We start from the raw sequence: 13,613 nt of genomic DNA on the forward strand, positions 1-13,613 counted from the left end.
ATATGATAAATTTAACTTAATAGTATTTTATTTTATAAGAAAACATTCATATATATATATATATATATATATGTGTGTGCATTTTGATTGTGGAAACAAATTTGTTGTATAAATATACAAAAACAATATAAAAGAAGTTTCAATAATTCCAAATGGTTTAAATATCAAATAAAAATCCATTTTTTGAAAAAATGTAATGATATTTATAATTTAATTTTCTATTACTTGTCTAAGATATTTATATTGTTAATTTATAAAAAAACATATAAATTATTTAGATATATTTTTTAAAAATTGACATTAATGAAGTTTTTTTTATGTAGATTAAATATGTAGCTATATTTTAATTTGCAATGTTACTATGATATCAAACCTTGTGGTTCTTAAGAAGCTTCTACATGGCCTTGATGCTAACAAGGACATATGAAAGCAAGATTGATTCTACCTCAATCTTGTATTATTTTAAAAACAAAACAGTTACATGTTGCTCAAAAGAAATAAAATAATTGAAACATTTAATGTTATTTTTTTAATAACTTATGTCATTTACATACATTTAATTTTTTTCAAGAATGATTCTTACTAGTATTCAAATCAACCATAACCAAAAATGAAATGTAAAAAAATCTTGATGAACATAATAATAATTAGATTCTTCTTATTGTGTGCAAGTGTGTTCCACATAATTCGAAATGAATGTTGTATCAAAGATTGCATGAAAACATCAACACTGGGAAATTGGATTCTATGGTTATTTTAAACCAATCTTTCATGTAGATTCAGTAAGTTGAAAAGAAGAACAAAGAGAGAATATACATATATATATATATATATATATATATATACGTATATATATTGAAGATGTTAAAGATTCCAATTCATGTAATATATATATATATATATATATATATTTATATTAATCAAAACATCTGTTTACTAAAAAAAATTAACATATTGCATGTTAGATAAAAGGTATATATTTTACAAGTTTCAAATTGAGAAAATTATTGTGTTGTGTAAAAATGTGTATTGGATATATGTGTAAAAATTATAAAAGGAAATTTATACATATATTCTCAAAATATATATATATATATATATATATATATATGCACGCACTAGTTTTGAATATTTTGTTCATTAACATTTGAGTATTTTGTTTATTTAAATTTAAATACTTTGAACACATATAATTGTACTGCTGTAAAAAAACAATTGTTTCACTTAAACTATTCACATGTGCACAATAGCCTCTTTTTTTGTTTTCCTTAATGTTTTTTTTTTTTTTTTTTTTTTTTTTTTTTGCAAAGTATCAAATATGTTATTCTGAACAAAACTGTTGTAAAATGATATAGTATTCGTTTAAAAAATTTCAAAGAATCTTGTGAAAAACCTTCCATAAGAATCTTCTAATGTTATATAACTTTGTGATACCAAAATAAAAATAAAAATAATAAATCAATTTTCTCATTCAGATGTAACTTCTTAATTTAGAAGTTTACGTTTCAAAGAAGAATTTAAGATAATTTCACAATTCTATATATATATATATATATATATATATATGTTTGTCACAGTAAATTTTAAAAATTACTTGACCCAACTTACATTTTTTCAGCATCATTTTTAAGTTTCACTTGCTAACTTCCATATTCTGGCTTCTTTTGTGCAAAACATTAAAAACTTCTACAACATTTATGATAAGGCTCAGACGCTTTCTTCATGTATTACAATCTTACACTGACATTTAATTGAAAAAATATATGCATTTTGTTCGTCATTTTGAAATCATGTTTTAAATTTTTTATTTTACATTATTATTAAATAACTTAAAATTTCAAGTGATTATCATGTTTCGATATTAATCAAATTTCAGTTAATTTCAATGTTGACAACACCAACAACATGCCTACAATCGTTTTTAAATGTAATCATATAAATATATTAATACACTATACTTTTTAATTGACATTTTTATATTTACAATAATAAATAAATAAATAAACACACACACAAAACCTGTGTGGTGGTCACTGCAAGGTCAAAAGCATTGGATCTCCACCAATTTACATTTCCACCTATAAAAGTACATTATCATCTGGACATAGCTAACAAAAATTAAAAATAAAATAAATGATTGAAGAAGGAAATTGTGTGTGTGAATTCGCAAGTAAATGTATATGTAGGTTACATTTGCATCAGGGTTTCTAGTAGATTTTTTTTTCCAACATATATATATATATATATATAGGATCAAGGTTTATATCTTTGTAAGGTCTTCCTAACTCCCATTATCACCTTATCTACTCTTCATATATATATATATATATACATATCCATTTTAAATATATATGTTGATGTTATTTATAAATAATAAATAAAAAAATGTATTCTGACGTGTTGGTTATGTTTACATTATACATCAGAGCACACCCATCTGATTATTATTATTATTATTGTTACTATTCCAATGAATAGAACCGAGTAAAATAAACCACACTTCTCCACAAAAAGTAACTGACAAACACCAAACGAATCACCACCCTCCAGATCCATCGAAAAAGTAAGACCAAAAGCAAACGGCAGCGGAGGAAAAGTAAAAGCGAGCGGGGGCTACATCCAAAAAGTAAGAAACCAAAAAGTAAACACCATCGCAATAAAGTAAAAAAGCGAGGCCTCAAAAAGTAATAACAAAAACGCAAAAGGCATAGAATAAAGTAAAAAGTAATAGAGAGAGAGTGAGAGCGGGATGCCTGGGACCAGGTTTAGGTTTAAAGCCTGGACCGCGAAAGCATTAATTTTTTGCGCGACTCGACGGGAAAACTCGGCAAAATTCGCGATTAATTGATGCGCGGTGCTCTCGCGTGCGGGAGGGGAGGGGACGGGGGATTGATTGACTGTGTCATTCTAACTGAAGTTCGTCGTAGTCGGTCAAGCATGAGAAAATTGACGGCATAGCAGAAGATCTCTTGCAGTCGAAGGAAGAATGGAAGCTGCTGCTTCGCTTTTCCTCCGTTTTGCATGCGCTCCACCCAAACCCTAATTACATCGAGGTGTCCATGGAAGCTAGACCAGGCGTGAGCTGGGTTGTACAGATTTCGCCGATTAGGTGTGTGATGAATGCATCAGTGTAGGCGAGGTTAGGACGAAGAAGAGGCGAGGGGCTTCGGCTACAGCAACCATGGGCGTACCAGCGGAAGGGAAGATTGTGAAGCAGGTGGAGCTTTACAAGCGGAGATCGTCGATGTGGCGATTGGATGTGTGGCCGTTTCTGGGATTGTATGGGTTTTGGGCTGTTGGGATCGCGACTCGCCTCGATTCCACTGATGCTGGGATCGTGCTGGCCGGTACCGTTGTTTTGCACATTCTGGCGTTCCTGTTCTCGGTTTGGTCTGTAGATTTTCGCTGCTTCTCACAGGCTAGTAAGGTGCGATTTCTTGCCCCACCCAAGGGTTTGGGTGTTTTATTCGGGTATTTATGAATTGGGGCAAAATCAGATTTAAATTTCGTTTTTGAATTTTGGGTGTTTTTTTTCGGAGTTGATTGGGGAGCTTAGGTTTTGAAAATCCTACTGCAATCGAGTGGCAGGTGACAGACATTCATCAGGCAGATTTTTGCAAGGTTATCCCAGCAAAGTTTTCGGGTTCAAAGGAAGTCGTGCCCTTGCAGTTGAGGAAATTGGTAAAGTTCTGATGCTATCCTGCTATTAAAATCACTAACAGTGAGACGTTGGAGTAGTTCTGGTTCTGATCAATCGTATACACATGGGTTCTTATTGGAGTAGTCAATTTTCACATATGGCAATATCAATTATTTGTTCTAATGCTTATTTTTATTTTGCTAAACTAATCATCGATTACCACAACACGCAGGGTGCACTTATCATATCAACTTACCTTAGTCAGTCACTGTCAATTCTGCATTGGTCTTGATGGATTTTAGATATGTTTCCGTAAGGGTTGGTGCTTTGGACCTGATGCTCGTCGGAGTCGGTTTTATGCTGCAGGTTGCTGGTGAGAAACGTTCTGGAGGTCGAAATTATGGCGTTGCCTCCAACCTCCCAGCCGATTCTGAGGAAATTGGATTTGACTTTAGGAAACAACACTTTATTTACTCTAAAGAGCTTAAAAAGTTCTGCAAGCTGGATTATCCAACGAAAGATACGTTTCGAACGTACATGAAAAACACGGGTTATGGTAGTGAAGCAAAAGCACTGGCTGCCACGGAGAAGTGGGGTAAAAACATGTACGTATGCTCATTTCTAATCTGTCTTCTTTTGGTGGTCTGTATAGTTTGCTTCCTAAAAGGCTTGGAGCTCTGCCTTCACCCTTAGTTTTTTACTGATTTAATATCGATATTAATTTAACTTGAACCACAAAGTTCTCAACTCTTCCATATTGATAATGTCAATGAGGTTTGCCAGTTATGTCGTAGTCTGCTGTTTTGCAGTAAATTACATCTATAATGGGTTCTGCATTGGACCTCTTTGTGCTGACAAGGATGTATATTGTTACCATTGAGAAATTGCATACACGTCCCATCAACATGTCTGTTTTTATCATTCTACACGTAGAGATTGCAAAGCATGAGCTGCACTCTATCTCAGAATTTTTGCAAACTGAAGTATATAGGGCCGTGCTTGGGTGGATTCACCAATTCAACTTAAGATTATTGATGTGTATGAATAGGTTTGAATTTCCACAGCCAACTTTTCAAAAGTTAATGAAGGAGCACTGCATGGAGCCATTTTTTGTCTTCCAGGTTAGAATTCAGCTCTCTATTGCATTCCTGTACTCACATGCTTTATCTGTAGGTTGGAGGTGCGAGAATACTTAAGAATGTCAACCTAAATATTTTTACATAGCATAACATAATGAGCTTTAACTGGTAGTTGGTGGGTGCCTTCCATGCGCTCAAGCCGCTTCATGTTGTATGTTTAATCAAGGGGGATTTAACTGTGTAATCAATTGGTTTGAAACTTGCAGGTATTTTGTGTCGGTCTATGGTGCCTTGATGATTACTGGTATTACAGCCTTTTCACTCTCTTCATGCTTGTTCTCTTCGAGTCTACCGTCGTCAAGAGCAGGATTCGAACCCTGAGTGAGCTGCGAAGAGTTCGAGTCGATACTCAGATACTAATGGTCCATCGTGGTGGAAAGTAAGCTTCTCACAATTTGTTTTTGTCTTCGATGGTTGTTTTGATGTGATAGTCATGTCATGTGGCGTATTATTCGTTGTGAACTAATCAAGGCCTTGTTTATCACAGGTGGGTTAAGTTATCAGGAGTGGATCTTATTCCTGGAGATGTGGTTTCAATTGGTCGACCCGTTGGGGTTGGCAGCGAGGAGCGAACAGTGCCTGCTGACATGCTACTAATTGCTGGTAGTGTAATTGCGAATGAAGCTCTACTGACTGGAGAGTCTACTCCACAATGGAAAGTAAGCACTAAATTCTGAGTATCGACAGCTTGTGTTTGGAAACCTCTTCATTAAGATGAGTGTCATACACTAACAAGTACTACGTGTGTAGGTTTCTTTAATGCAAATAAATAAAATAAGATGGTTCTGTATATGGAGAAAGAATGCGTGGTGCACTTTTCTTTTCCAAAAATAGTATTTATACTTGAGTTTCTTCTGTGCAGGGTTCCATTAGTAGTCGGGAGCCAGATGAAAGGTTGTCAATACGACGGGATAAAAACCATGTTCTTTTTGGGGGTACGAAGATATTACAACACTCACCAGACAAGGTGGATAGTTGTAACTTTAACATTTTCTCTTTTGCATAAGTAGCATGTATTTTTTTTTATCACTGAAGTGTTTGTCAATATGATTTTATATTTGACGATCCGTTACAGATTGAAGACGATTTGATCTTGTTTTGTAAACAAATTGTAAGTAATTGATGTTAGTTATTATGTTATGTGAGGATGCTTCTTATTCTAGTGCTTTGCATACAATTTAATGCAGTCAGGTACTCTGAAGGCGCCGGATGGAGGTTGTATCGCGATTGTATTAAGAACAGGATTTGAGACCAGTCAAGGGAAACTTATGCGTACTATTCTTTTCTCTACAGAGCGGGTAATTTCCATTGCTTCTAAATTTCGTGTACTGTAGAAGCTTTACTGTCCTAAATTTTGAAACAAGATACCAATTATGGGTTAGCTCTGATCATGTATTTGCACCTGTGTTCATAGGTGTCTGCAAATAACTGGGAAAGTGGAGTTTTCATCCTCTTTCTGGTGTTTTTCGCTTTGGTTGCCGCCGGTTATGTGTTGAAAAAGGTGATTATATCAGATCTAATCTTATCTTACTGGTACTGATTTGATACTGTTTTGGTGAAAAGTAATGTTTCTTTCTTGTTTGGTATGTGCAATACAATTTCAATAATGAATTCGGAAGGAAGAATGCTTATTCTCAGTGTTGGCGTGGATTCTTAATATTTTCCATATAATCTAACAATGTTTGGTTTGTGTAGGGGTTGGAGGATCCAACCAGGAGTAAGTATAAGCTGTTGCTTAATTGCTCTCTCATTATCACTTCAGTGATTCCTCCAGAATTACCCATGGAGCTTTCCATAGCTGTCAACACTTCTCTCATTGCGCTAGCTCGCAAAGGCATATATTGCACTGAGCCATTCCGTATCCCATTTGGTGGCAAGGTTTGTTTGCTCTTCTGAAAGACAAAATCTTGTATTTAGTGAACCTTGTAAAATAATGTTGATATTTTTAAAGAATTCTGAGAGAGTCTTGTTGAATTATGTACAGAGTTGTATTTCTACAATCCTTTAGTACTTATGAATTTGCTTCAGGTGGACTTAGATATGACTTGGAGACACGGTCGTGAGATTTACTTGCAATTTTTTTGATGCACATTCCTACTTAACTTGGTAGGTGGGGTTGTTGACAGGTGGACGTATGCTGCTTCGACAAAACTGGTACATTGACCAGCGATGATATGGTAATTTATATTTCAATTTGTACATGTTTGTAGCTGAGTCTACTTTGACTTCATTGTCCTACTATTTTGGCAACTCTACATGAACATAATAAACCTATGTGTGTCAGGATATCTGAAGTTGAACAATACCATTACCTCATATTTCTTTTCTTGCGACAGGAATTCCGAGGAGTAGTCAGCGCAGATGGGAACCAAAATTTGGAGACTCAGCCTAGCAAGTTATCAGCTATAACGATGCAAATTCTAGCTGCGTGCCATGCTCTGGTATTTGTAGACGGCAAGACGGTAAGCCCTTATTTCATTTTCCCCTTGTCCTAGAATGTACCGAATGCGAAAAGCTTTTTATGGTGCGGAGTCCTCCGAATATGTGCTAGAGTTACGTAATGTATGGCAATTGCCTGATGTATGACGTGGAACAACAGGTTGGTGATCCATTAGAGAAGGCAGCACTGAAAGGCATCGACTGGATTTACACCGCTGAAGAGAGGGCTATTACTCGCAAGTAAGTAAAGGCATGACTTTAGTTTTCAATCAAACACGGTTGCCTCTGGATTCCGATGTCTTCTACACCCAATTGTTTAGAGAAGTCTTTCAATTTGCTTAGAAGTGCGTAGTTCAAGTAGCTACATTGGTGGGTTACTTGGGGTCTCTATTGAAAACTTTCATTTCATATTTCAGCTTTTTATTTAATTGATCATTATGTGCCATCGTTAAATTCAGGGGAACAGGACAGCCAGTCCAAATTATCCAGCGGCATCATTTTGCGTCGCATCTGAAACGCATGGCCGTTGTTGCAAGGATTGAGGAAAAATTTGTAGCTCTCGTTAAGGTAACTTCTGTAACTTGAGGTCTCAATGGGGTCTATTTGACACCCTCTAATTACTCAAACTGTTTGAATAAGCTGTGAGAAATATACGTAGTACGAGATATCTTCACAGGTGTTATCGGCAATGTCTTTTATGTGAGTTTCTGTTTTGCATCGCAGGGTTTGTAGCATCTCTTTTTAGGTCGCTATCTTGATTTTTAATTTTGATTTTTGCATTTCTGTTGCAGGGTGCTCCAGAAACAATACAGGAGAGGTTGACCAATGTCCCTAATGACTATGTGGAAACATACAAGCAATATACTCGTCAAGGGTCTCGTGTGCTTGCTCTGGCATACAAATCTCTACCGGAGATGGCAGTAAGTTTACATTCATTTTCAGACGATCTACAGAGCTATCGTTCTGGTCACACGAGCGTTTTTGTGTTCTATCTGAAGTGAAGTTTGTTAAGTGGAACAGGTTGGATTTTGAGCCAAGTACCAGGCTCCAATAGAAAGCATGTATTCGTCCTTATGCTGGTTTGATTTGTTTGAATTATAGGTTGGTGAGGCTCGGGGTTTGGATCGCGAAAGTGTGGAGAATGATTTGACGTTCGCGGGGTTTGCGGTACATTTTCTACACACCATTGAAACCGATGGGAGTGATTTTCAGATGCTTATCATTTCGAGGAGGTTTTCCTAGATATCAACTGTCTGGTAGGAAGTTTTGGTTTTTAATTATCAGAACGTTTATTCATCTTAAGGATGTTTATTACTGTGAGCTAAATTTGAGACTGTGATATGCAGGTATTTGCATGTCCGTTACGTCATGATTCTGCTGAAGTACTCATGGAGCTCAAGAATTCTTCTCATATTTTGGTATACACTACCCTATCTTGAGCACTTAGATGTTGCAGTATCTTTCGTAATAATATCAATGCTTTCATTAACTCCTTCTCTTTTCTGAATGCTTACGAGTTGTGTAACCTCGTGGCTATTATTAGCATTTATCGTCCTAATCGATGTTTCGTAGTTCATTGACGAGGTTAATAGTGTTCCTATCTCCACACTTATTTACATATTGCACTTTTTTGCAGAGCCTTTTGAGCTTCTGTATGGTCTATGCCATTAATTGGACTTAATCTAGACGGTTTCTGCTTTGCATCGCGATGCTTAAAAACATGTTGTGCTTGGCAGGTGATGATTACTGGCGATCAGGCGCTAACTGCTTGCCATGTGGCATCTCACGTCAATATTGTCACAAGACCTGTATTGGTTTTGACTCAACGATCTGATGATTCCGTAGGACAGTTTGATTGGATTTCACCGGATGAGACACATAAGCTAGCATACAAGTATGGACAATTACTTTTTAGTTGTTCTTTTTTGTTCAACCCTTTTTGCTAAGTTTTTTGCTGTGCTGCCTATTTTTCTAGAGCCTCTTACCTGAACATCTACTTTTATTAGTAATTTGTCTTGTTGCCAAGGTTTAATCTGATACAGGAATTGGTTTTGGTTTCTGTTACAGCGAAGATGAGGTGTTCGATTTGGCAGAGGTCTATGATTTATGCATTGCGGGCGACGGTCTTGGCATGCTACAGCGGACCAATGCTTTGCAGCTAGTTGTTCCTCTCGTTCAGGTCAGTCCTACATAGTTGCCAGAACTGAAATAAAAAATGCTGTTGTGATTTCTGCTATTTTCAATCATGTTGCAAAGTGAAAAGGATCTACCACTCCGTTCACTAATAAGATCTGTAGGAAGCTATAGAGCAGTTTTGGTGCATGTTTTCACTTCGTTTTCACCTTAAAGACATGATGCTCGTATTTTAGGTGTTCGCAAGGGTTGCTCCTGATCAGAAGGAGCTTATATTAACCACACTGAAGGCTGTGGGCCGCACAACTCTCATGTGTGGTGATGGGACCAATGACGTTGGAGCACTTAAGCAGGTGAAATCACAATTTATAAGATTTCTCTGATGATTATGCCAGTGTTTAATCTTGGTATGGATGCATTCCAGCTTGTGAGGAGACAGACAGTTCGACTTAGTTCAGACTTAACTGACCACTATTGTCCTGTCTTGTAGGCTCATGTCGGAGTCGCACTTCTGAATGCCATCCCTCCCGCTAAAGCCTCGACTACCTCGGCAACTGGTCCTCTAGCAGATTCATCGAGCGCAGGATCCGATTCAGGTATCAACTGCCGTAATTGCTGTCGTAGTGCCAAAACACCATCTGTTGTCATCTCAGCTTCGTTTTTTCTTTTTGTCTTTTTTTCTTTTTTTGATAAAATAGCTGAGTGCTTACTCGTCACTCTGTAAGTAACTCATATGATAGTGTTAGGTTTCGATTTTGCTAATTTGCAAGTTCTACTGGTTCATACAGTTGTCAACGCCAAACCAAAGCGGAAGAGTGGGGTTGCAGGTTCACAAGGGCTTTCAGGTGCTGTCACCCCAGGCCAATCTGGATCATCTTCAATAGTTAATCGAACGAACAAAGTATCCCTCCCTGCATCGGAGCAGCTGTCACCAAGTGGTCGACAACTTACCCCTGTTGAGGTCAAGAGAAAAGAGTTGAAGAGGCTAATTGATGAGATGAATGAGGAGGGCGATGGAAGGGCTCCAGTGGTCAAACTCGGAGATGCATCTATGGCAGCTCCCTTCACCGCAAAGCACTCTTCTGTTCGGCCTACAACGGACATTATACGCCAAGGCCGTAGCACATTAGTAACAACCTTGCAGATGTTCAAAATTTTGGGTTTGAATTGCTTGGCAACGGCATACGTCCTGAGTGTGATGTACCTGGATGGAGTGAAGCTTGGTGACATGCAGGTGAGTCATTTCGTAATCGTTTGCTGGTGGTGCACATGTTTATCTGTAATTATGACATGATTTGTGCAGACATCTATAAGTCCTATCTATTTCAGTTTTGAATTGATGCTCTTAATCGTCGATAACCAAATTAGAGATGTCGTATCCTAATTCATCAGATAATTTTTTCTTTGTGAGGCAGGCAACGATTAGCGGTCTTTTCACTGCATCCTTCTTTCTCTTTATTTCCCATGCTCGGCCTCTCGACACTTTGTCGGCCCAACGGCCGTATCCGAACATATTCAGCCCTTACGTCATTCTATCGCTTCTCGGACAATTCTCAATCCATATCACATTTCTTATATGGGCTGTGAACGGCGCACAGGCATTTATGCCGGAGGAATGTGTGGAACCTGAGTCAGAGTTCTCTCCGAATCTCGTCAACACTGTCTCGTACATGTCCAACATGATGATTCAGGTTATTAACTCATAACAGTATTGTATAATCCATGGTGTGATGATCCTCTTTTCTGTTCTCAACTTGGTTGCTGTTGCCGCCGCTGCTGCTGATGGACTTTTGGAGATTATTATGTTTGACCTTTCTGAGATCGAAAGTGGGTTTCGATGTCACAGGTGGCCACTTTTGCCGTCAATTATATTGGTCATCCTTTCAACCAAAGTATTCGAGAAAACAAGCCGTTCTATTACGCTTTGACTTCGGCAGCAATTTTCTTCACTGCGGTTACATCCGATGCCCTCCGCAGTCTGAATGATTGGCTAAGGTTGGTGCCTTTACCGAAGCCATTTGGTCATCAACTGCTTTTTATGGCTTTTGGAATGATGGTCAGTTGCTACACGTGGGAGCATTTGTTGCGACGGTTGTTCCCTGCAAAGATGCCTTTAGCTCGGCCTCGTCAGACCCAGAAGGCTTCAGGTGCTAAAAAGGTCCAGTAGATAGCTACATGTTTTAACGGATCATGAGGCAATTAAGAGATTAGATTTTCACTTACATTATTTGCAGTAGTTGTCATTGTTTCTGCACTTCGCCATACACTTTCCTCAGTGTTTTTGTCAAAGTGATACCTAGTGAATCATATTGGAATTTTTGTCACAAGTGACGACTTCTTGCCCTTTCATTTAGCAGAACTGACGAGGTACGCTTGGTGCAAAATGAGTGCCTTCCTCCAATTCAACCCTCAAAGTGTTTTTTTTTTTTTTTTTTTTTTTTTTTTTGTCCCTGATCCAACAATCTCATCTCTTTTTTATCCAACGGTGCAGAGAGTTATTGTTACATCTGTTGATTCAAGCCACGAAACGTTTAGTAATGGCCTTAAGGATGAGATATGTCCAGTGAAGTGATTGTGTTGCTTGCTCGGGTGAAGTTGACAGTAGATTATCAATGTTTTACTTGGAGGTTGGGACGCTTTTGTTTTGCACTTTTCCCATTTGGGCCCGCGGTTCTAATTGTGGACGGCCTTGAACCTCCTTGTCGATTCAGCAATATTTTACTTGTATACGACACGGTACATGGCAATTGAAGGACCTACGTCACATGAATTGAAAATTGGATATTGAACAACAATCCTGAGTTAAAAACACGTTGAAACATGAGGCTCATAAAACAAAAGACGAACCTCCGATTTGGTGCAAACTCCTCGTCCCCTGACCACACCTTGAAGAAGGGAATTTTGCAACCTGGGTTATCAACTGACTGTCGCTCTAACTGAACTAACACTAACAGTTCGTGTCCATTTTCCAAGACTCATGCAGCTATGGTGTTGCAACATTTGTACAACAGAGCAAAATAAATAATAGTAATAATAATAATAAGGGTACACGTATTGCTGCCACTCCTGCTGGGTTTGTCCATACCTTTCGATAGCCCCTTTTCCAGCAAATGGCTCACTAAGCTTCTGATTTTCAGCACATTCCGTGAAGCGATCGCATTGTTCACTTTTCTGATGTGGCCTAAATTCTGTCGCTGTTCACCAGCTGTGGCTTTCTAGTTTCTGATTTATCTTTTTTCTTGTGGTTGTTTTTTCTAACATAAATAAATATATAATATAGCCAGCAAAATCAGTCAGGAAATATTGCAACCGTTGAGGAAAATAACGCTGATAGAAAAAAATAAAATAAAATAACATCACGTTCATGAGGCTCCTTCCGCCTTGTCAGAGTTGTATCTGCTGTAGTTTTCACTTGCAGATTCATTCCACCCATTTCGATACTTCCATGGCCTTTGCACAGTTTGAGATTCAAAAATGATCTAACTTATTATATACATATATTCATTCATATTAATGAAAAGTGTTTTCATATTTGTGTTTTGTTTGTTTTTTTTTTTTTTTTTTTTGTAAGATTATGTCAGAAATTCATGTGTGATCAATTGATTATACAATGAATTGTTCATGGCTGCTGTGTGAATATTTAGTTAAAGCATATTTTTCAAAAAAATCACTCAAATTGTTTGATTAACAATCCAACAAAACACAAACAACCACATTCTACAAATAAATAATTCCTACAACACATGAAAATGTAAGTAAGGTCATTGCAGTTAATCTTACCCCAGCAAAGAGAATCACACATCCCATAAAGAAACAAAACCTATAAAAACAAAATCCCAATAAAATAATACTTTACAAGGCAATTAACAACAGTTTGTCAAATACATCTACACTCACCGTAGACTCATGCGCAATCAATCTACGTTATATCCAGGAAGGAACCATCTCATTAGAGGGCCCCACAGAACCCCCCCCAGGACGCTTTACCCTTTTTCGTCACCTTTAACTGAAACTTTACGACGAAAAAAGTGTGTTCGCTCTGCACAGTCAGCATCCTCCACTGTGGATGGGTGGTGGAGGTCAGGGCAAATGCAGGCCACTCACTCACACACATGTCTCCATTCTCTCTATATATATAGAGAGAGAGAGAGAGAGAGGGAAATGACACATGGAAAGAAAAGAGGCCAATGTTGAGAAGTAGAAAGAAACTAGCGCAGTTGGGACCTCCCTGATAGGTCCCTTTTGGGCCTTCTTTTTCATGT

The 13,613-nt window shown here is 37.5% G+C and overlaps 1 protein-coding gene across 2 annotated transcripts; it reads left to right on the plus strand.

Annotated features, from left to right (window-relative positions):
• The first annotated feature begins 2,803 nt into the window (after positions 1 to 2,803).
• Positions 2,804 to 11,678, plus strand: LOC112278707 (putative manganese-transporting ATPase PDR2). 2 transcript variants are annotated; one of them, XM_024512353.3, is made up of 24 exons: positions 2,804 to 3,427; positions 3,589 to 3,681; positions 4,007 to 4,245; positions 4,689 to 4,761; positions 4,986 to 5,158; positions 5,267 to 5,438; positions 5,642 to 5,746; positions 5,967 to 6,077; positions 6,194 to 6,280; positions 6,475 to 6,657; positions 6,906 to 6,956; positions 7,116 to 7,241; positions 7,379 to 7,458; positions 7,677 to 7,785; positions 8,010 to 8,138; positions 8,320 to 8,385; positions 8,565 to 8,636; positions 8,955 to 9,112; positions 9,286 to 9,397; positions 9,588 to 9,704; positions 9,842 to 9,947; positions 10,140 to 10,585; positions 10,767 to 11,042; positions 11,198 to 11,678. In XM_024512353.3, the coding sequence occupies exons 1-24, from the start codon at positions 3,182 to 3,184 to the stop codon at positions 11,516 to 11,518; spliced, it is 3,651 nt and encodes a 1,216-aa protein (XP_024368121.1). In that variant the 5' UTR covers positions 2,804 to 3,181; the 3' UTR covers positions 11,519 to 11,678. The 2 variants fall into 2 exon arrangements, with proteins under 2 accessions (XP_024368121.1, XP_024368122.1); XM_024512354.3 differs by having other exon boundaries at positions 2,812 to 3,427; positions 10,179 to 10,585.
• Positions 11,679 to 13,613: the final 1,935 nt, after the last annotated feature.

Source organism: Physcomitrium patens, chromosome 2 (assembly GCF_059467195.1).
Source record: "Physcomitrium patens ecotype Gransden chromosome 2, ASM5946719v1, whole genome shotgun sequence".
Classification (NCBI taxonomy): domain Eukaryota; kingdom Viridiplantae; phylum Streptophyta; class Bryopsida; order Funariales; family Funariaceae; genus Physcomitrium; species Physcomitrium patens.

Excerpts from the sequence above, each read along its gene's own strand:
- LOC112278707 (XM_024512353.3), top strand. The coding sequence starts at position 3,182 with ATGGGCGTACCAGCGGAAGGGAAGATTGTGAAGCAGGTGGAGCTTTAC. Across the intron at positions 3,428-3,588 it reads GCTTCTCACAGGCTAGTAAG|GTGACAGACATTCATCAGGC; the intron begins GTGCGATTTCTT and ends ATCGAGTGGCAG. Across the intron at positions 9,705-9,841 it reads ACGTTGGAGCACTTAAGCAG|GCTCATGTCGGAGTCGCACT; the intron begins GTGAAATCACAA and ends CCTGTCTTGTAG.